At 37.6% G+C, this 24,098-nt stretch overlaps 1 protein-coding gene across 5 annotated transcripts in view; it reads left to right on the top strand.

Moving 5' to 3' along the window:
• The window catches only part of LOC134743582 (atherin), a 207,776-nt gene extending 187,873 nt beyond the window's left edge, over window positions 1-19,903 (top strand). For 4 of the 5 annotated variants that reach the window (XM_063677139.1, XM_063677137.1, XM_063677138.1 and 1 more), the window contains one exon: window positions 19,184-19,400. In XM_063677139.1, coding sequence (XP_063533209.1) covers window positions 19,184-19,269 — 86 coding nt within the window. In that variant the 3' untranslated portion in view covers window positions 19,270-19,400. Of the gene's footprint in view, window positions 1-19,183 lie in introns of all 5 variants that reach the window. The other variant, XM_063677136.1, reaches the window with a different exon arrangement.
• The last annotated feature ends 4,195 nt before the right edge of the window (window positions 19,904-24,098 follow it).

The raw sequence follows: 24,098 nt of genomic DNA, 5'->3' as shown, positions 1-24,098 counted from the left end.
AACATTTAAATTTTACTTAGTTTCCCGCTTCAGATAAAATCCCCGTGGGAATTGAAAGTTATAACTACGTATACGAAATATTTTGGTGCCTTCAAAATGTCTTTAATCGAAATGTTGTTAATCATCTGTACATTTTTAAGTTAATTTGTTTCGTTAAGTTGTTATGTATGTGCTACTAAATCTGTCTAATCTACCCCTGAAAGTCATATCTGGGTACTTCAGAAGATTTCTAATTAATATATTTTGCCAAAACAATATCTATGATATTCATTTGCTTTTAGTAGGGAGATAGACAAACAAAAAGAGAATTACACAGTAATAAAGTATGACAACAATAAAGAATTATATATATAATTATAAATTATAATGACCACCAAAAAATACTTTCATAGCCTATACTCTCTTACCAAAAAAATATACTAAACACCAAACATATAGTCTAAAATAACAATAGTTTTAGCTATTTCAGTCACGACTGTAGGTACTTCAAATTGTATTCAAACATCAATCATTATTGACATAAAAACAATCCTTTGAAAGAAAACAAATTCCGCAGATATTACTTTTTAGAAAGGAAGAAATGTTAATGCACAATAATGGAGCTGAAGCCAGTGGTAGCGCTAAACAGCCCCTCGTTGCAGTGAAATGAAAATGGACGAAAACAGGAGAAGCGAAGTTCTTTGAAGTGTGAATAAAAATTTCTGCCACGATTTGGTAGACAACCCTTTGTAGTATGTCAAAAGGGTTCATGAAACTCTTGGCGTCTTTGTTACTTATATTTTTGGGTACATAATAATGTTTTACAGTTTTTACGAGATATTCACTTGCAATGCACGCATTTATGTATGTAATTATCATACTTAGCTTGTTTAGGACCGCCAAGAGTGGAACTAGTTATTGATATCTGATTTAACTGAATTTTAGCATAGATATGATGATGGGCACCGCCAACCTTAAATAATGATTTAAGTTTGTATTTTGGTGTTTGAATCTGGGTATAATAAAATATAAAAAATTGTTCAAATTTACGGCCCGATTCGAACTTTAAGATACGTCAAATATTATCTTCAATCAATCAATCAATCTTTATGTAGAATGGCTCCATCGATACTGTCGATGATTTCGCCAACGTCAAAGTGGGATTCACCTGGAATCGAGTTATATTTCTTCAATCTTGATGTAAATCAGCCAGTGTACGGTAAAAGTATAAATAATACAATTATGGCCTCTAGGGCTCTATCCAGATACGGTTAGAGGTAGAAATACCAAATGCTCTTAGAGCACGACGTTGTTCGGTAGTTGTGATATTATGAGCTCTTGTATAGCGATAGCAACTATACAAGGGCCACGTGGAGCTACTTGGCGGTGACGCCAAAACGGTGGATAAACTCGTATCTAGATTAATTCTACATTATCCACACACGTCTTCATTAGTTTACTGCATTAATAAGCTATCAGTATTACACTTCAAACAAAGTTAATGAGCAAAAATAAAAAATTAATCCCGACTCGATGTCGCCAAGATGGCGGTCGTCAAGCAACTCAAAATATTATCTTTTTTTTTTTTTTTTTTTTTTTATCCTATCTGGCTTTTACTCCCCGCAATTTTGCACGGGGTGAATTTGCCAATGTCGGTTTTTGACTTTCACACGTGAGGAGAATGTTCGGTAGTCTGGGAGGTTGTGGTTGGGAAGACCTAAAAACGAATAATTGTTATGAACATCACAGACAAACACATGACGAATACAAAAATTAGTAGAAAAAAAAGCGGGAAGTGGGTGACAGAACGTTAATAGTGCCAACATGAAGGAAGTGGAAGAGAAGAAAACGATATATAAAATAAATATGAAGTATAGAATAAAACATAAATAATTAGACGCATTAGATTATAAAAGATAAGACGCTATTTAGAGTTTAATGTTGTTCGTTTGTAAATATTTAATGAGTATAGAAGTAAGCCTAGTATCCATGTGACAAAGCAGTGAGCTAAAGCATATAGGTCGTGGAACATTTTCGGGTAATACATCGTACAGTGAATAACTACACCCTGAACAAGCAAAGAAGATGTGGTCCAAGTTACCCTCATCCAACCCGCATTCACACAATGAGTTCGCACGGACACCAATCATAGCCAGAAATAACGGAGTACATACTTTACCTAAGCGTAAACGACAAATGGTCGATATTACCCATTTCGGAGAAGTACGAAAACGATAGAACCACGGTTTTCGAGTAATTCGAGGTTGTACACAGCCATAATGTTTACCTGTCTGTATTCTAGAGGTATCCCATTGCTTCTGCCATGTATTAAACATATTGGATAGCGCACAACTCAATAGGTCAGTACCGTAAATTTCCTGCTTCATTGATCCGATGTCAATCGCTCGTTTTGCCCACATATCAGCCATCTCATTGCCGTTAATACCACAGTGGCTTGGAACCCACCCGAGAACAATATGTAGGCCCCTTGATTCACACCTACGTAGCAAAGCTTTGATTTCGAGAATCAATGGAAATTTTGCTTTGAATTTGAATTGGTTGCCTACAATAGCCTGCAGGCAACTCCTACTATCAGAGATGATAATGGTGTTTTTAATATTGTGGGTCTCTGCATATTTGACAGCCTCAAGAATAGCAACTGCCTCGCCTGTGAAAATGGATGCTTGAGGAGGACATTTAAATGGGAGGGCAATATTGTACCGAGGAATCCACACCGCTGCTCCCACACATTTTGTAGGATCCACCTTTGAAGCGTCAGTAAAAACCGGTAAGTAATCTTGCCATTTATCTAAAAATTTATTGAACTTGTTGTTTGCTCCTGGATCATTTTTGAAAATTCCTATATCTAATAGAACTTTAGGTGAATATATTAAGGTCTCAAATGCCACCTCAAATAAAGGGTTAGCGCCGGATTTATATAGACTGGGGTTAATATTAGACAGTTTTGAAAAAGACATTATTATTCTTGGAAAGGCTTTATATGTCCAATATCGGTTTTCAGTGACCTCCAGTGCCAGTGCCCGCAAGCGTGGAAGCAACAAGTGGTTGTTGTAAGAGCTGGCTTTGATCAAGAACCTGTCGGCAAGATATTGTCTGCGGAGAGACAAAGGAGGTTCAACAGCTTCTACCTGCATGCCATTTTTGGGAGAAGGAAGCATAGCACCCAGTATGATCCTTAAACATTTTGCCTGTATGAGGTCTAATTTATCTAGGCCATCCTTATTGCAAGGTTCCATTAGAAATGACCCATAGTCTATATGGCTGCGTATGATGGCATTGTATAGTAGCTTCTGGCAATAAGGGTAAGAGCCCCACCAAACACCTGATAATGCTCGCAGAATATTAATATTTTTTTCACATTTACTCAGTACATATTTGTGATGTGAGGAGGCCGACATTTTGTGGTCTAAAATAACACCTAGAAATTTTACTGACTCTTTACTTGGTATCATGACACCACCATAACGGACATCCGCAGGAGGCATGATCCTTCTGCGACTGAAAGTCACTAAACAACTTTTTGTTGGCGATAGGGTAAGACCATGTTCATCAAGCCAATCTTTGAGGTAACCCAGCGCTGTATTCAGACTAGCAGTGGCTTTGTCCATTGAGTTTGCTGAGGTGTATAAGACCAGATCATCAGCATACTGCAAGACATTACAGAAGGAAAGGACAGATTGTTCCAAGTCGTAGGTGTAGATACTGTAAAGCAGGGGGCTGAGTACAGATCCTTGCGGGAGACCTCGCCACAAAGTCCGAGGCGGGTAATAGGAATTACCATTTCTAATTTTAATTGACCTACCCATGAATAAGTTGGTGACAATATGTACAATCTTCGCGGGAATGCTCAGATGAAGCATTTTTGCCCTGAGCACCGGAAGAAGGACATTGTCGTAGGCCGCAGAGATATCTAGGAAACATCCCAGAAGATATTCGTTTTTCGAAAAGCTTAGTCGGATATCAGTTGCTAAAATGTTTAAACTGTCCATTGTACTACGGCCCTTTCGGAAGCCAAACTGCGTGTCAGCTAGAATACCTTTGTTTTCCACAAACCATTCGAGTCTGTTTTTAACCAGATGTTCCAGTATCTTTCCCATTGTCGCGGACAGGGCAATCGGGCGATATGAGCTAGCCTCGTCTGGGTTTTTAGACGGTTTTAGGATTGGAATAATGACTTGGGTCTTCCAGTCAACAGGGATCTCTCCCGTGCCAAAGGCATGGTTTAGAATACCAAGCAGGTACTCCTGTGAGGATGTATTTAACTTAGATAGGAAACAGTATGGTATGCCATCCTCTCCCGGTGTAGTATCTCTCAATCCACTAAGCACTAGACTAAGCTCTGAGAATGAGAAAGGCATGTCTAGAGAGCTCCCGGTGCCTGGCAGCGGGGGGAGTAACAAACAGGATGCTTCAGGGACAGTTGGCGGGGCAAGTTTATCTGCAAAGTCTGACAGCCAGGAAGAATCTGTGGTGGCCATAGATTCTGGATTAAACGAACCCCTGAACCTCCTTATATTCCGCCATATAAGTGATGTAGGGGTTCTAGGAGATAAATTCTCGCAGAACCCCTTCCATCCCCTCTTTTTTGCCTTTGCTAGGAAGCGTTTTGTACGGGCCGAGATTTTTTTGAAAGAAATGTAGTCTTCCAAATTTCCTGTATTGTTGAAATCCTGCTCAGCGGCATCTCTTTTTTTAACGGCTGCCGTACAGTCTGCGTTCCACCACGGGGGTGATGGGATTTTGAGTTTAGCAGGTTTCTTTTTTGGTATATATTTATCGGCGGACTCTATTAACACATTTTTAAATTTTATATATTTTTCATCCTGACTTATTTCGCTCGTGTCCCACTCTTTCATATTTTCCTCTATAAATAATGCATAATTGGGCCACTCTGCTGATTGAATTTTGTGTTTCAGAAGAGGTTCGGGGGAAGGAGATGGAAGAATAGAAGAAGGCTTGGTGATAATAATCGGGAAATGGTCACTGCCAAACGACTGGCGTAATACCCTCCAGGATAGTAAAGAAGACAAACTCGGGGAACAGACAGATAAATCGGGAACTGATTGGGGGTTCTGGCCTGGGTATACCCGATGCGTGGGAGTTCCGTCATTAACGACTCCTACATTGATTTCATCGAACAAATCCAGCAGGGCTGATGAAAACGCATCCGAATGGTATGACCCCCAGGACATATTGTGACAATTAAAGTCCCCTAAAATCATAAGAGGAGGTGGAATCGATTTGAGAATAGATTGTAATTCATGCATATTAACTACTTCAGGATGGGGGATATATATAGAGATGAAATTAATGCCCATAACCCTGGCAGCTACGGCATTAATCCCATCCGAGTGAGGGGGGATATGAATTTGGGAGAAAGGGTAACTGCGCTTGATCAACAACGCACATCCGGCGTGTCCATCATTACGGTCCTCCCGGAGACATGAGAAGCCCGGCACTCTGAGAAGAGTGCCGGGACGTAACCACGTCTCCGAAATAGCCGCAACAGACACAGCATAGGTGTTGATGAGCTGAATAAGGTCAGGTTTTTTTGGGACAATGCTTCGGCTATTCCATTGTAGAAATGTGACCGGGGGGGCCGTTGTTGTGAAATGTAAGTCTTTCAGCGAGTGTGATCATTAAGGGCGCAACGTCGTTCGGTAGGCAATCGCTCCACTTAGCGATTATGTTTGTTAAAAATTTTAAACAGAGCTCCATTAGGTCTTCATTGTGGGTGATTCTATTGTAAGAACTATTCAGAGCTTGGCCATTGGGGAGTTGAGGTGGGGGAGTTCGGACAATATTGTTGTGGGCTTCTCTATCATAACCCGGAGAGAGAGAGACCCTCGTTCGGGGCGCTCGATATACGGTTTTACGATATGAAGTGGTGGGCGGAGGAGAAGGAGATGGCCTGAAAGTATTAGGGTCGCATGGGGGCTGTGAAGATCGGGAAGAGTCTGTAACCTGTTCAAACATGATTCTTGCTACATCTGAATATGGCTTACGAACCGCTGAGAACTGTATTGCTGCTTCTGCGTATGAGACATTCTGCTCAGACATGGCAAGTTTAATGGACTTTTGTCGACCATATTCATTGCATACTTTGTCTGTAGCAAAGTGTCTGCCTGAACAGAATATACACGTCACATGTTCTGGAGCTACATTGCATCCATCACCGGGGTGTTTTTGTGCACACTTATAACATCTAGCATCAGACCGGCACTGTGTTTGAATATGTCCGAACCTAAGGCACTTTCTGCATTGAATAATTGGCAGTTGATATACTTCTACAACTAGTGAGGTGTAGTAGGCGAAAATTTTTGACGGTAAGGATTGTCCTTCAAAGGTAACCACCACCGACTGGGTTGGTGCCCAGGATGGGGATCCATCATCTTTTGTCACTTTCCGCTGCAGACGGCGAGCCTTAAGGATTTTTCCTTTGCCTTCTTTGAGGTTTGTACCGTTGACTAAATCCTCCATAGTCCAATCCGAAGGAACTCCCCGTATAACTCCCATACGCGATACATGGTATGAGGGAATATCAGCTATAAACTTATTTTGGGCTAGTAGCGGGTGCTTTAAGAGGCTATTTGCATCAGCTGCTGTGGTGAAAGTAACTGCTACTCTGTTGCGACCTACTGACTTAATACCACCTTCTTTTTGGATGTTGTTAACCTTTGCTTGAGTAAGCAAAAGGCCTACATTGATGGGTTTTAGGGAAGCATTGGAAGATGGTACAGACTCTCTAGAGACGTGAACTATAAATGGTCCACCATCTTCGGCATTGTACTCTCGGTATTTGCTGTCCAGACTGGGGTGTTTGTATAAATGTGGGTTGAACTCGACTGGATTGTTTTTGTTTAAATCGACTGTAGTATTTTGACTTACCTCCATTGGATTATTTTTATTTAATTCGACCACATGACTATTATTAGGCTCGACTGTATTATTTGTATTACCCGACTGCTTGTCGGCCTCTGTCGTGTAAATTACAATTTTTTTAGGGGAAGGCTCCAGCTTGGTCGGTGATAAATCTAAGTTACGCTTACGTGAGACGTTCTCCCAGTTCATGTCATTATCATCAGCCTCATCTGGAGGCTTCTCCTTCTCGTTACCATCCATCTAAACGCCTATATTAAAATATTCCACCACCTGATTAGTAAATAAGGAAAGTTGTTTTATTTATGGGAATATAACCTCAAAACGAACCACTCACTCAGCGCGCTACTCCTCAATCCCATTATCTTATTATTAGGTCTAGAAACGATATGGATGTGTCAGTGTCAAAAGTGACGTTTTTGTTTGAAGAAACGTCACTTTTGACACTGACTTATCCAATCCATATCGTTTTTATATCTGATATTTGACGTATTTTAAAGTTCAAATCGGGCCGTTAGTCTCGTTATAAACACTTAACTCGAATGACTTCAATGTGCTTGTACCTAAACCAAGAAAATAGTTACTCTAGTCCACAGTTACCTGATCCACTTATTTATAAATAATGACGTTTATATACGTTAGGACGTAAGATACTCAATCACTATTAGACTAACGAACCGGATCTAATGTAATTTGACAGTGTATGCTATTAGCTTTAATGAAGAAAACCTACGTTCCCTCGTAGATACAAAGTATGGGCATAAAACACTACACGTTTTATAGTAAAAATGAAGTTGACGTTTCTCTCAACTATTTAATTTTAGTAGAATATTACGTTGTCAGCAGAAGATTTTGCATACACGGCTGTGTAATGCGAGTAAGTAATTATATTATGAGCTTCGATATCAGATAAAAGTATATTAAATGGATAATATATCCATTTAATATCATTTTATCTGATATTACGTATACGTAACGTAAAAGTAAAACGTAGTAATGCGGAGGAAGCCACGGTAGGTAAACAGGTAACGAAAAGGTTGCTAGGGACTTAGGGAGCTCGATCCTTGCGAACGGGGTATGTATAGAGTTACTAATATATATAGGTACCTATGAATTGACTAACGTTGAAGTCCAGAATGGATAGACTGACAAACGTTAGAAAAATATATTTTTAATTCTAGTATATTTATAAAAATAAATTCTTATGATAAAACGTAGAAACATGTTTATAAAGGGAGACTACTTTTATAACAAGGATAATATTTTGATCATACTATAATCTCATTGAATGTATCCCTGCAAACAAACGTCAAATCCCTCATAAGGTCTTAAATCTAATTATCGCCGACTCCGACGTAGATTAGCTAAAATAATTTAAAAACATTATCTCTCCTTGTCCATAATCCTGTCCGAACAAGGTTTTAATTCTTATAACGAATTTTGGTGGAGTGAATCCTTTTTCTTAAATTGTATTTTCATTTTTATCTTACACTATTTCCCTCAATAAATTATAATTTTCTTTTAGCACACCTAGATATCATATTTAGATAAACATTTAAAGTAAAATTGAAATTTGCTTCGCAAAATTCATGCATTACTTTATAATTAAAATTGAAATACCAAACAACCTCATTACGGGATGAAACAGCACAGGCATATAAAAGTACAAAGAAGCCACAGTGTGTAAACAAACGAGCTCCTAACCCAAACATCCTTTTACACCAGGTGGCAAACCACTATGATGGAAGAAATGCACAAAGGTAAAAAGAGGTCATAATTGGGAGCCCCACTTCGGTAATCCGCGCGGACGGACTCGCTTGGACTGCGGCCAAGCAATCACATACCCTAGGATTGCTTACACTTGAAACTGTTGACTAAGTTTTTAGACTGCTCAACTTTCAAGTGGAACCAGTACAAGAGTATGGGTTTAATCAACTGGCTGGGATGCAGAAAAGTTAACGTAGCAGGACGGTAGGCTATTGTAAAGTATTAAATACGAATATAATCTTAATACTTTTACATCACACTTGCTGATTAAGCGACCTATTTCTCGCATGCGTAGCGGGAGGTAAAGTTCATTTTACTGCCACGGGAGTTATAGCTTTTTTTTAAATTATGTCTAACTCATACGAACCAAGTAGGTTCTAAGTAAAATACTTGTTAAAAGTCAAGGTATAAAATGGGTCTTACTTTCAAAATGCTACCGTTTATAATTTAAATGTTTTGTCTATGTTTAAAAATATTTAATTTGCTTAATTTAATAGCCGTTGAAAATATATTTACATAATTTTCAATCTTGGCTGAATGTGGACGGGTCCGTGCCTTCGATGCCTAACCAGTCAAAAAACTGTACAAATGCGAGTCGGCCTCCCCACCGAGGGTTCCGTACACATTTAGCTTATTTTTTACAAATAATTTATAGTTTTAAAATTTTTCCCTGTACTTGTAGTGTAAGACGATATTACTTACCAAATTTCATAGTTCTATGTCAACGGGAAGTATTCTATAAATTTTTCGTCCCTCCAGAACGTCGAAATTTACGTTTTTTGCGGCATAAACTGACGTATCTTTTTTTTTACGTTAACGTAGACCTGAATACTTATATGGTTTTAATTACAACTTGATACCTGTACGCGTTCCCGAGATAAAGGGTCTTGACAGACAAACAGACGGATGGACGGACAAGAAAGTGATTTTATACCTAAGGTTCCGTTTTTTCCGTTTGAGACACCATTATTTTTCCATATATTTGTAGTATAACACTGATTTAAACTTTCACGATTTTTACTCATTATTATTTATCTCCACGGGACTTAATCGCGTAAAATAGTTTTAAAATGTACCTCCGACGTTTCGAGGACGGCGTTGTCCCCGTGGTCTCGGAGAAGACTGGCTAAAGTTGACATCAACATCTTCTAGGCGCGCGAGTTCTTCGAACTACCCGCACTTGGTCTTGTTTATTAACTTGAACGTTTTGCGCACTAGGGATGCTACCGGGTCGACACACAACACTCACAATATTCGATTTTTCAACTTTCGATATTTGGTTTCGCTTACACTTACTAATGACTGGGTTCCATGTGGATGAGATCTCAAAACCTTCGTCTCGATTGAAATTTCTATGTTTCTTGATTTCAATGGCTTCACGGATTTTTCTACTATAAAACCCACGATCTGTAGAAAGTATTCTAGGGTTGTGAAGCTCAATCCAGTGGTTTGGCCCTGACTCTAGTAAATGCTCAGCAACGGCAGACTTGTTCACCTGACGGTTCTTGACAGCTGCGATATGTTCCTTAACTCGCTCCGCAATGGTACGTTTCGTTTCCCCGATGTAGGAACTACCACAACTGCAATCGATCTTATAAACGCCAGGTGACTGGAACGGGATAACGTCCTTCGGTGACCTCAGGTTTCCTGCAATTTTAGATAAAGGAGTGTATACCGTCCTTATAGAGTACCTCTCAAGTACTGTGCCAACCTTATCCGTTACTCCTTTCACATAAGGTAAAAATGCCGGTTGCCTGGAGACATCAGGACGCTTCACTCTTGCTTTTCGTCTGGGTTGCCACTTTCTCACCTTATACCCGTTCCACCTAAGTACCTCCTGAATATGCGACATCTCGCTCTTTAAATATTCAGGGTCACACAGATCTTGTGCTCTGTTCACCAGCGAGCCGACAACTGATTGTAAGTGTCGGGGATGGTGGTGAGAAAAAGCGCTCAAATACCTATCCGTGTGAGTTGGCTTCCTGTATACAGTATGCGTCAGGGTTCCGTCGACTCGACCAATCACTTTGACATCCAGAAAAGGCAAACTGCGCTGTGATTCCAATTCATACGTGAATTTTATCTTAGGATGAATTGAATTCAAATATTGGAGTAGTTGCTAAAGTAAGTAAGTAAGTATCGAAAGTTGAAAAATCGAATATTGTGAGTGTTGTGTGTCGACCCGGTAGCATCCCTAGTGCGCAAAACGTTCAAGTTAATAAACAAGACCAAGTGCGGGTAGTTCGAAGAACTCGCGCGCCTAGAAGATGTTGATGTCAACTTTAGCCAGTCTTCTCCGAGACCACGGGGACAACGCCGTCCTCGAAACGTCGGAGGTACATTTTAAAACTATTTTACGCGATTATGTCCCGTGGAGATAAATAATAATTTGTAGTATAAAACGGTATTACTTGCCAAATTTCATAGTTTTCCAATTTGTAATTAAATCATAAATTCCTAAACTATTTATAATATTACGTACCTACAAATTTGTACGGAACCCTCGGTGGACAAGTCCGACTCGCACTTGTCTGGTTTTTTTTTTCATTCCCTTGACATTTTCTTTCATTCCCTTGTCGCTTTCTGTCATATTACATTTATAAACATACAAATACCTCAATAATAAAGACATCATTTAAAGTCAGTTTGTTCACAAAGGACGTATCCTCGGGTTAGCGGGTCGCGTTGAAAAGTATCACTTTCCACATTAGCGAGAAACCCGTACGTGTACGTACACCCGACGTTGCAGTTTGTTCCAATTTATGTTCTATTCATAGAACGCGAACATGCCGCTACTAAAACTTTTTTTCACGTTTCTCTTTGCGTATGGCTTATAAAGCATTCTGATACATAACTCATAAACATGAGTATTTTAAATATACTAAGGAATTATATATTATGTGTTGAAGGTGGGATGTTTATCAAAAGAACTTGAGAATATATAGTTTTTATGAAATAGACTACATTATTTTTACATAACATACTTGCTATTATTTATTTAAAAAAGCTACGAGTTTGAATTGGAATTAAATGAGTTTTATAAGTAAATTTGACCTACATAAAACTTAGGTTTTATTAAAGATGGCTTACACTTAGGTACCCGCTTTCAACATGTACATTTTTTGTAGATATGTTTCCTCGAAATGACCACTACATAAAAATGTAACAATGTACGAATGGCTCAATATAAACTAATCGACGTCACTGGCCATAGTAGTGGTAATTTTTCTTGTTTACTCGTTTGTGACCCTTGCAATTTCATCTGCTGTTTTATAGTAGGCATCAGGCACAACGTATAGTTAACACAAATAGAGTGTACGTATTACGAGTAGGTACAAGCGTTCGGGGCGATTAAGGTGGTTTTAGGCGAATGTCGTATTTTTCTAACCAGGGTTGGTTTAATATCGGACATAAATAGTTATTTGTTATACAAGGGTGCAAAGTTGTATTTTACCCGCGAGTGTAGAATTGAAACAAGAGCAAGCGAAAGGATTCTATAGGTGATTCTAAAATAGAATCCTGAACGTAGCGAGTGTTTCAACACACGAGAAGTAAAATACATTTGCGCCCGTGTATAACACAAAACTTTTCACCTCACTATAGCGAGGAAAATGCAACATCCACAGGCGTTAGATCATCTTCATCACTGGAATCACTCATTTCTTTACGATATTATAACAGAAAACTCTGGAAGTTGTGTATTTTTACGCGAGTCGGTGAGAAAAGTTTTTTAGTAAAAAAATTGTTGACGTTGTTGACATTTCTGACGTATGAAATGTCAACGATGCGTTTTGAAATTGCATCGACTCAACTTGTGCGTTCAGAATTATATTTAACATCATTATAAAAAAACAAACGTTTTTTATGGAATTTTACATAAACCTTAAAATTCCATAAAAAACTTAAAATCATTAAATAAAGCTAAATTTGGTATTTTTCATTAGATTCTCAAACCATTTATTTAATGATAATTAATATCGAACGTATCATTATCATAAACGATTTACGTTTTGTTATCTGTCAAGCTACTTAAACACGCTCCATCCAAGGTCAAATTACTTTCCCCACTAGTGGATAAAACGCGTTTTTCCCCGCTTGTATTGAAGGATAAAAGACAACTTACCGAGCTAGTGAGGGGAAAAATAATTAATCATTACATAGTATAAAACAAAGTCGCTTCCTGCTGTCTGGATGGATGTCTGTTCCTATGTATGTTTAGATCTTTAAAACTACGCAACGGATTTTGATGCCGTTTTTTTAATAGATAGAGTGATTGAAGAGGAAGGTTTATATGTATACATCAGCATTGCACCCGTGCGAAGCCGGGGCGGTACGCTAGTGTACGATAAAGCGTTTTTTGAATTGACCTTTATGTGCGGTGCTGTTACCGTTGCGGACAATCTTTATGTGTGAAAAATGAAGAAATATCTTTGAAATAATCAATCAGAAATTTACAAATATTTCAGGAAGTATTAAAATGTGACGAGTCGTAAAGTCGTAGCGCTATAGCGAGAGTGAAAACGCTAAGTAAAATGTGCCTCATCTGTTTCGCCACTCGTGCGAGTATGCAAACGTGGATTAAAAATCGTATACATAATAAAGGTTAAATAATGTCAAAGATAGATATAACTCCGTAATAGATGGATACAGTCTAAGGAAAAAACGTGCCTCGAAAATCAAGAAAATTTGATTCTCGTTCAGAGGGCGCTACTAGCTTTGGCCTACTGTCGTATAGATGGCGTTGACGGTTTCGTTTGTTATTTAACAATTTTAACGCATATCAGTGAAAGAACATGGGTCAAAATCATAAAAATAATTAATGCAAATAAAAAAGTCATTTATCCATATTTAAATACATTTTATCGTATTTTTATAAATATTTATTTTTGGTTTTAAAGTGTGTCGACAGATGGCAGTGAATTTACTGCGGTTACAAAATTTACTATGACAGTACCGCTCTAGTATAAGTTACTATATAATAATGTTAAGTGATGTTTAACGTAGCGTAGCAGCATCTGACGTAGCGTTCGTTCAAAGAAGATTAATTAAATAATCGGAAAATATTGCGTCTATTAAGCTCGAGCTCACCCAATGTTTACCATTTTACGTAAAGACAAACATAAAACAAAAGAAACTCGTTAGACTAACTCATTTTCAATACCTAGGAAGGTTTAATTATCGAACCATTTTATACACAACAATATTTACATTAAATGGTTTATAATTTTCTAGGTACTTTTATATGAAAATAATGTGATATCATATCCCCTTAAGCCTATATCAAACACACACTCGCGTATAAAATATCCAGGATGGGTGGCCGTGTGTGTATTACTAGTAGCACCTATCAGAAAGAGTTTGGAGTGCAGTCAGTGCGCCTGGTCGGAAACAGTTTTCGTGTAGTGTACTTCGGCTTGAGAGCATCTGACCGTGAGGTAACGGACAGGACAGTTCATTTATATACTGCCTACTGGCCAGTGGTCACCGTACATAAACCGGCCGATATGTAAGCTAAATGATCTCAAGAATCTTTGAAATAAACATTATGTGTCCAGGTAGATACTAATTATGTCCTACAAACAATACAAAGTAATTATAGTGATCGGCACTAATTGATTGGCATAGCATGCAATATTTATTTGTGCAACAAGAGAGGAAAGTTGGTTTTTCTTGCGAGTGTTTATTTTGAGTCCCGAGAATGCGAAAGATTCTATAATTGAAGCATAGCGAGGGACTCAAAAACACGAGATGTAAAATAACTTAGCTCTCGTGTTGCACATATAATTTTTCACCTCAGTAGTGAATTACACAGAATAATACAGAAGAAAAAAAATGTAATAAAAGTATGAAGTGGCAGTTCGTGGCCTTCACTAAATTAAAAAGCTACTTTGTTTCACTCGCGGGAGTGGGGAAAGTCGCACGTTCCTCACTCCAGGGAGTAACGAAAGTAAGCTTGTTCGAGCTGCTGCGGTGAAAAGAAATAAAATGTAGTTGTATAGGGTAGTCGATAGTCTACTTGAGAAAATTACATCCACCTTGGTGACTCTCGATTGCCAAGTCGCATTGTAAATGCTCGTTCCATATGTATGTAAAGAAAGTCTAATCAGTGATTTTGTGGAGCCAACGTGGTCCGTTCTAGTTCTTTGGCTGTCTCTTATCGAGCGTGACACGTTCAGAGTGGCGACAACCTTTTGCGTGTAGTGCGAGTGATAAATTACTCGCACGACGTGTTTGACCCGACTCGAACATGATATTGAAGCGACCTATAAATCTTTTCCGAGACAACACGGCCTCATACCAGCTATGGATACATTCCTAATAGCACCCAATGTGAAATCGAGATCGGTTTAATCGATTAGCGCTCGACAACCCCAGTGTCGATAGCTCCGAAGGGCTTCGTTAAAGTTTCGACAACCCTATCAGTGCCTGGCGAACTATCGGGCCATTACGGGGGGCTTAAGGGTTAAGTACCAAACGGAAACGTTGACCATTGTTTTTTTATCGGTCAGCGCTGGTATTTGTGGCTCCCATGCCACAATTTACGCTGAAAGCTTTCCGTCCAAACCTATTTGGTGTTACCTTGTATCGCAAATGTGTTTAAGCTCAGAAGCACCGTGTTACCTATTAATACTCACGGATATTATAAGGTACCTATATCCGAAAAGCTTGTCGCACAAATCTCTTCTTTTATCTTTATGTTGTGAACAAATTATCTGATACGGATGGAATAGGTATATTTGATATATTTCCAATAAAACGTATCGGTGTAAATCATTTTCACGCATAAAATAAAGGTGCGAGAAGCGAGCGCATTTATCACTCGTGTATTGAAAAATGTCAAAGAAAGGGACACTCGATAATGTTAAATATTGTTGTTAGAGTCAACCGTTCGGAAGGAAAGCTGAAAGTTAAATATTTTTTCACCGATTCGCCGCCAAATGACGCACCTCATCTTCTGATTGCTCAAGAAACCAACTAGGTTAGCAATAAAATAAATTGTTAAATTTGAACCTAATAGGAACCATGAAATCAATTTTGATGATAAGAGAATCTAAATTAAAAAACTTTACCTAGTACAATATGAAAAAAACAAAATTGAACTTCTTTACTTCGGGAATAGTTTAAGCTAGTACGTGGCAGATTTTGTTTATATTGTTCCTCGTATCTACGACTCGTACGTATAGTACACCGAGCTGCATAATTAACACTTTATAAATGGACTTTATTCATCACTTTTGGAGACCGCTGTACATACTATTTAAAAAAACTTTGTCGGCCGCCATAAGAATGGCATACTATCAAACTACTATATAAGTACCTACACCGTGTCCAATAAGTCCGAATACAGTACAAATATTGAATAAAATAAATGTACGAATAGTGACTTCATTTTAATTTTTTTTTATTAATGGCACACTTGTATAATATATTCACAACAAATAAATAAACAAATAAATTTAAATGTTTCGGAATAACTCCTCAAACGCTTCTCGAATTAATCACACGCAGCACGCAGCATTTATATTGGCATTTCGTCCCAAATATGCTCGATAACCTTTTTGAAATGATCCAGCTATATGACTTTATAATCATGTAGTTTCGAAAGCATGTACGACCATACAAAATAATCTAATACGTTCAAGTCTGGTCGACGTTTCAGCGGTGTTTAAGGTAAAAACAATGAAATTAAATCGCGGTAGACCCGAGTGTATAATTAAAGATGTGTTCAAAACCGCGAGAGTTTAAAGTGTTATAATACTAAAGGCAGTTTACCCCTCTTACATACTGCACCCAACATCATGACCGATGGTGAGCTCTGGAACCTACCTAGGAACATTTTCTGGTTGTCCGGAATGTCTTCTATCTTCTGATGATATGTGGTGCCCACAATTGATCATTTTGGGCATTATGAGGCTGTTCTAACACAGTTTCTCGTTAGAAAAAATTAATTCGTCACCTGCGTGCCAAGAAAGATCTTTGCACTCTCTTTTTCTTGGTCGCTTCGGAAATGCCATGTACTTTGCTTTTTTTATAAGCATGGCATCCACGATCCACCCTCAAAATATTGTGCACCGATCCTCTTGATAAGAATTTGACGGCCTGTAATCCGTATGTCTTTAGAGCTAAGGTAAAAAGATGTGTATTTGGACTTATTGGACACGGTGTATGACCTCTGAATTACAAAACACAGAATTCACTATTCTTATCTGCCGTTTGCATCTATAAAAAGGTGGGCAAGGTTACCGGAAAATAGCCAGGTCGAAAACATTTGATCCCTTATTTATTCTTTTTGAATGACCCTTAAACGATTAACCACTCGACTTGACTAATCTCATATTTTTTTATGAAAAAAGGATGCCCATGAACTAACACATTATACAACATCATCGTTATATATGAGTATACCTGTATTTTTAAAACGACCAACGACAATTAGTTTGATCTAAATCTCTGACAATCCTACGGGAAAATGAAATGATTCCATTATCCCGTCGGGAGAGTTTTTGGGGCCGCAAAGAGGTTTTATTAAATTTGTATTCATCGTAATATATAAAATGGAAGCCACCAGCCATGAAATTGTATTATTCTCATTACTAAATCTAAAACCCGTTTGAGCATGAAAATAAAGACAAACTCTGAAACAATTTTCAATTTAACCAGTTACTAGTTTCGTATTTAATTTTACGTAGGTACGAATACAATATTTCTTATATACATTTTAATTCAGTGTTTTTTATCAAGTATTTCGATATGTTTTAGACTTTTTTTTTTTGGCAATTTGCGAAAAAAATATTCAGCTTTTTCACAAAAAAGCACCATAAAAATATTTTTTTTCATTCTCAGATTCGAGAAAGTCCCGCAATTTTTTTTAAGTTTCGGGAATCTTTCTCCCACAAGTATATTGACTTTAAAATTGTGGGTTGTTTACGTAAATTACCTACCGAGCGTGTAAATTTAATATATATCATCTGTTACTCAGTTCAGGCCGAGATCTTTAGAGAACATGAGGAATTGAATTGTCCATTCCTTTCCTGGTTGAAACGTTGTTAGATTCCCGGCACTGCAGCGGAGAGCCGGCTATTTGCCGAGCACTCAGCCCGTGACGATGAATCCGCGATCATAATTCCTTGTGAATGTGAATGATGCTTTTTCGACGACGTCTTATTACTGGTCTTACGTAGATAGATCATCAGACATCTTAAATTTTGTAGCATTTTCGAGGTAAGTTGAGATAAAAGAAATCGTTAAGAACAATTTCAACGGAAATGGTTACCTAATTAAGGCATTGAATATGTATATGGACTTAATGGATAATCTAGCAATATCTAGAACCTATTGAATTTCTCGAAACCCTCGTCGTTTACGCGTGTTTCGTGTGTCATAAGTACTTGATAGGCATGTACATAAATATGAAAATATCTAAACAACTTATTGCTCGCTGCATACGATTAACCATTTCATGTGGATTTAAATGCACAAAAATGCAAATAAAATGATATAATTATGAAATATGATATTCTATAATCACTCGAATTTCAAAATAAAACGTGAATACTGAGGGGCCAGTATTTTGCAAAATACAGAATATCTGCCTAATAATTTTATTTATCAATAAATTGAATCGGCGCTCTTTTCATTGAGCTGGTACGCATGTATAATAAAAATAAAAACATTTTGTAGAACGTAAAGAATTTAGGGTTTCTTCTTTTCCTTTAATGGGTATATTTTCTGTGCCGATTCAGCTTCTGTCCAACCAAGCTGGTAAAATAGCAAGCATAGAATCTTTAATTAGGTTAAGCGCCTTTTGTAGAGTTCTAATGACGTTATCCCTGTCCAGGCAGAGTCCCGGCTCATTCCACTTTATTTGTTTAGGATAAATTAATGTCGTTTTAGGTGCCATCGCTTTGGAAACTTTAATGCCTTTCGGTGTAGGTAGTGAATTCACCAGGTGATCAGTACACCGGGTACTTAAAGTAAACTTTAAGGTCTGTAAGGACCTAACACGTAACGTTAAGTTACGTTACGTGTTAAGCGTTTACATACAAAAGTCCACATTTTTTTAAATAACTCCATAATTATGGTAAGAGTGTCAGCTAGATAAATTATAGATTATACTAATGTTGTAATTGCAAGTGTTACGTACTCACAAAATAATTAAATTACAAAATTACAGTACACTAATTTTCACGCTCGAATGCCACTAACAGAATAATACATTAAATATTTGTATTGTTAACTCAGCGCCATATATGTATGCGTAATTAGTACGCACCCGACTCCGCACTCTCCCCTAAACGAATGTGTGAGATATCCTCATTGTTCCAAAATAACACGGTAAGATTCTAAACTAGATTCCAAGCAATAGGCGACCCACCCATTGTTAAGACCTTCACCAAAATTAGGACCCGTGTAGACACCCAGATAAAGTGTCCATGACATGTTCCCCAGCCCCTCCCGAGTGTGGCTCCCAGCAAACTCCCGCCCCTAATGTCACTCGTGTGTATAATGGTTAAGCCTCTCATCTCCTTGTTCGCAGTACGCCAGGAGAACGAGCGTATGATGCACGACGTCCTCCAGCTCCCGCCTGGAAATCGCACCCAGTTGTCGGGGGCATTGCGCTGACGCCGCGCTACTCGCCGAAGCCGCGGCTGGACAATGTGCGGCCCGCCGCCGCCCCTCCAGAGGAACCCGAACCTGATCAGCCCGACGCTGATACTGACGCTCCCGAGGCACACGCCGAGGCCGTCGTCGGCTCCCTTAGCCCGCCAACCCTTAGAGAAAATAGGAGCGCTTCGGTGAGCCAAGGCCTAGCGGGCCTCACGTGAGTCCCGACCCCGGTCTCCGGTCTCCGCTTCGGCCTGCTCCAGACCCGTGTCTGTTCTAGTGTTGAGACGAATTGTGAACGCACAAAACTGCCCATGGCAACCAAATGCGCCGAGCTGTGACACGAATGTGAACAGAGAGAATTATATGTTATTCGATTTAAGCATACACGTTAGTTACTTGTTCGTGAATTGAAAGTGATGAAAGATGTAGGTAGATAATGTGAAATTGTGAATAAATTAGTAAAGAATGCAATGTTGTTTGTTGAATTGTATCAGGATAGGATTTAAAAGACAATGTCAATAATCTACGATAGAATAAATCGCAGATTGTCTAAAATATTCGATGTTAGTATATTTTGTGCCAGAGGGAGATATTTAATTCAGAGAGAAACTGCTTTATTAGTAAAAAAGGATGCGAATAATAAAACAAAGAAAAAAAACAATATACTGAATTTTGTTTTGGAAATGTACCGATGAGTTAAGTGAACAATTTCATCCTCGTCAAATGTTCCTGCCGCTTCCAGTGTTTTTGAAACGCCAGTTTTGTTAGATACACGTAATCATTGAATGTTAAAGGCCTGCGTAAGCTGCTGACGAGGACTGTTTCGAGAAACGACCAAGCAGATCAATGGGATCAATTACTGTAATCATTAAACTTTTAAACAGATTAAATTTCTTTCTTTGGCAGTACTTGTTTTAAGGATACTGAACATTGATTGAACGATCCCTATTTATGACACATGTTACAAATAAAAAAAGAGTCGTAATGCCCTGTATGAATACCGATAAATATTTTAATATTATTACTATATAACTGTACCTTTACCATATAGTTGTTACCCTGTCGTTAATAGGGAAGGGCTATAGTAAATAATTATAGATATATTGTTATTTAATTATGCTAATCATAAATACCTGAATCTTCGTCACAGCACCAGCTCAATAATTATTTATTTCGATGATAATGAATGATATTAATTTTAACTCATCAATTTGACATAGAGAAGCTTAATTGTGTAACTCATGTGTTGAAACTATGTACCTATACAATTTGAGTTACATAATAAAGCTCAAGGTACAAATACTGGGGGTTTTGAAAACATTTTATATGGAGACTTCTATTTTTTATCGGTAACTATTCTATTTCTACACTTATGCGTATTATCTCCCGTCCATGAGTAGGCTGTGCTTTGCCAAACTCACTGATTTAAGTTTATGATCGTCGTGGATTTTTGTAAAAAATATTTTTTTAGTTTTGGTTTGATGCTTTTGTTAATAAATACTAAATCCTCAGATAAAGCATTAGTCACGTCTTTACCACTTCATATACTGCTAAGGTCGTTTTATACAAAATACTGATCTCATTATGCTGTAATATGAAGATTACAAAGTTTAGGATTGAAATAACTACTAATACCTACAAGAACACTTACTTTGGCATAAAGCTTTAAAGTATTATATTGTTAAAATATTTATCAGTACGGTTTTTACTCACTATTATTTTTAGTCGCTTTTGGCGACATGTTTCGGATTCTTTGGGAATCCATCCTCAGGCACGAGTGTCCGCGGCGGTTGTTCGTCGTGCACTGCCCGCGCCGCCCGCCTCGTCGCTCGTTGCGCACGCGCTGATGGGGCGGGGGCAGGGGGCGCGGGGCAGTCCGCAGATGGAGTCGTCAAGTGAAGGTCTGGTAGGGCGGCTGTATCGAACGAAGTCAAGCACACTGCACTCACTATGTCCCCGCGATCGTCACAACACACTTGCCGCTTGACCCTAGGTATTATAGGCTTCCATGCAGGTGGCAACATCCAGCCTCCGTCCCGATTGAAATTAGGGCGGCGTGAAACGATACGATAGTTTAAGTGCGATTATTATATTGTTTTTGTTTTTGTGAGGAACAAGAAGCTAAACACTAGTTTTTTTTTTAAACTTACCAAAAATCTCATTTTTCGCGTACCTAAATGCGAGATTTGTTTATGTATATAGTGATTTTTAAACGTTTTAATTATAAAATATTTAGACATGCTGAATATTCTCGATAATGTACTAATCTTCGACATCCTCTTTGACATACTCGAATTTATACCCCTTTATCAAAATCCCCATTAGATGTTACCACTAATGTTATAATATTATAAGTAATTATAATGAATTACTTTGAGGATTTAGACGGAACGAGCTTTCAATACTGTGCTTAAACTGTTAAACGTAAGAGCTTTTTATAAGGATAGTACGATGTAGATGTTGTAGATAATTAATAAATATGCAACGAGGATTCGGAACAGATGACAGTAAAGTGTGAAAGTGGTAATATACACGAAAGTTCTATTTCCGCAGTACATTTATAACTATTGGGGTAATAAATAAATATTAACCGTACATTTTGAATGACATTTTTTAATGGGTAACTTGGTTAAGTTTTTTTTTTATACGTACTTATTCATTTAATACAAAATCTAAACCCTGTGACATCTTGACCATTGTTAATAACATCTCTGTTATTATAAATGAAACGAAAGAAATGTTATTATATGTTTCATTTTATTTCTGATTTATTTGTGATTTTATTCATTTTGTGTCTATTTCCACTTTTTGCTGTAAAATTTGTTGAAACAATCTAGGTAAATTAAAAGAACAATATAAGAGTGTACGTGCTTGAATATAGAATCAGAGCGCACGGCCCAGTTGTTCCATTACAATTCCAACATTTCCAACTAACTTGAATGCGCCCATGCAAGTGAGTACGTTACTATTCTGTCGGTATTGATTGCGTCATAGCTCCATCTTACAGATGTTGGCAATTTTACCTATTTTCGATTATGTGACGAAGCACGCCGATGTTCAATAAAATGTACAGGTAGGACGGGAAAAGTATTTCATTTTATGCCGTGTTGCACAAACCAATATCTAGTTGTTAGAGATTCCAAACATACTTATTCGAACTTGATACCAGCATGTTTATTTTACTATCATTTATACATATTTTAGCTAACCCAGGACGGGAGGAAATTACACACCTAATATTATTTTAACTTCTGCTAGAGTATTGTAAAAGTAATTATAAAATCAGGTCAAGTGCGAGTTCGTTTAACTCTCGCACCGAGGGTTCCATACAAACTTTAAATTTTCTCATGCAACTATAATCACGAAAGATCTTTTGATCAGAATCATAAGTAATAACTAGTTTGCGCGACCTGTATGTATGTCGGTTTTTCTGGGATAATTCTTTATCATGTGAACCGATTTCAACAATTTTTGTTTTATTTGAAAGAAGGTGATTTTAGTGTAATCTCACAGATATTTATTTCAAGTATAATAAACACCCGCAAAGGGGCTTAAATTGTAAATTAAATTACAAAATGTTTTTTATAATTAAAAAAAATTTATTCAAGATAGAGGTATGATTATATTTTTCCTGTAATACTTATGATAATTTTATTATTGTGTAAAAATTTCATAATATTTGGTTGGTTAACTTCGGAGATAAGGGGGGGGGAGGTATTTTTTTAAACATTTTCCTTCATAAGTCAATTTTTTTTTCTGTATAAAAAAAAATATAAAAAATTGTTTCGTCATATTCAGTTTAAGCTCTTATATCCCACTCAACCTAGCAACTAGACTTTGAAATTTTGCACCCTCTTTATATTGGGAATTTTTCATAATTAATAAAAAAATATAAAAAAAATACACTTTCAATGTGTTTGGGTTAGCGTTCTTCATTCCAAATTTCAAATCGATAGCTTAAGTAGTAGTAGACAGACAGACGGACAGAGTCGCACCGTAAGGGTTCCTTTTGTACCTTTTTGGTACGGAACCCTAAAAAGGAAATGCTGCTCTTTCAAAGTTATTTTGGTTGGTGAATCAGTTTAGTTTAATGGCCAGTATGTTTGCAGGTAAGTACATACTTTAAACGCTTGATCAATCATTTATCGAACTTAATGAACTTAATTAATTTTATATTCCGCTTCAATGATGGCTAACCCTTAAATCCCATGACGAAACCCAAAACTGTCGACCTTAATTGATGTAAATTCATCAATCATAAAATCAATATAAAGCTCGCAGCTATGGCTCTACTCTACAGTAATTTGAATATTCAACTCACTGATAAAAATACGTTTCAATTTTTAAAGCCTTAGGTACCCTTTGGCAGTCTTAAGCCTAAATGTATTTCTGAATTGAGGTTAAATCACATTAACGATATAAATGCAGGATGTTGTAAGCGTGTCTCAACTGTGGCCGTCTCATAATGAGCGCGGTAACGCTCACGACACACCTCTTGACGGTAATTCTTGCCTACGTTTGTGACATTCCAGTCGCTTGCCGCGGAGAAGTCGAATGCTAAGACAAACTATAACAATTGAGTTCTCTAATAACGCTTATTATGGATCTCGAAAACACATTTTAGGTTCATAAGTTTATTCATGAATTCTAATCGCCCGCGTTTGCGTACCTAATAGGAACACTGGAAGGTTGAAACAGCAAGCATCGAAAAAATCCGTACACTCAATGGTTGGGCCATACAAATAACAAATAATTATAATAAATTATTTATTCGGCAAGCAAGAAACCCAAAAAAATACAATAAAACATAATAAAAGGTGTAAACATAAAATACAGTAAAATAA

This window comes from Cydia strobilella, chromosome 8, assembly GCF_947568885.1.
Source record: "Cydia strobilella chromosome 8, ilCydStro3.1, whole genome shotgun sequence".
NCBI lineage: Eukaryota > Metazoa > Arthropoda > Insecta > Lepidoptera > Tortricidae > Cydia > Cydia strobilella.
The sequence above is the reverse complement of the archived record's forward strand: the minus strand, read 5'-3'. Positions and strand labels throughout refer to the sequence as shown.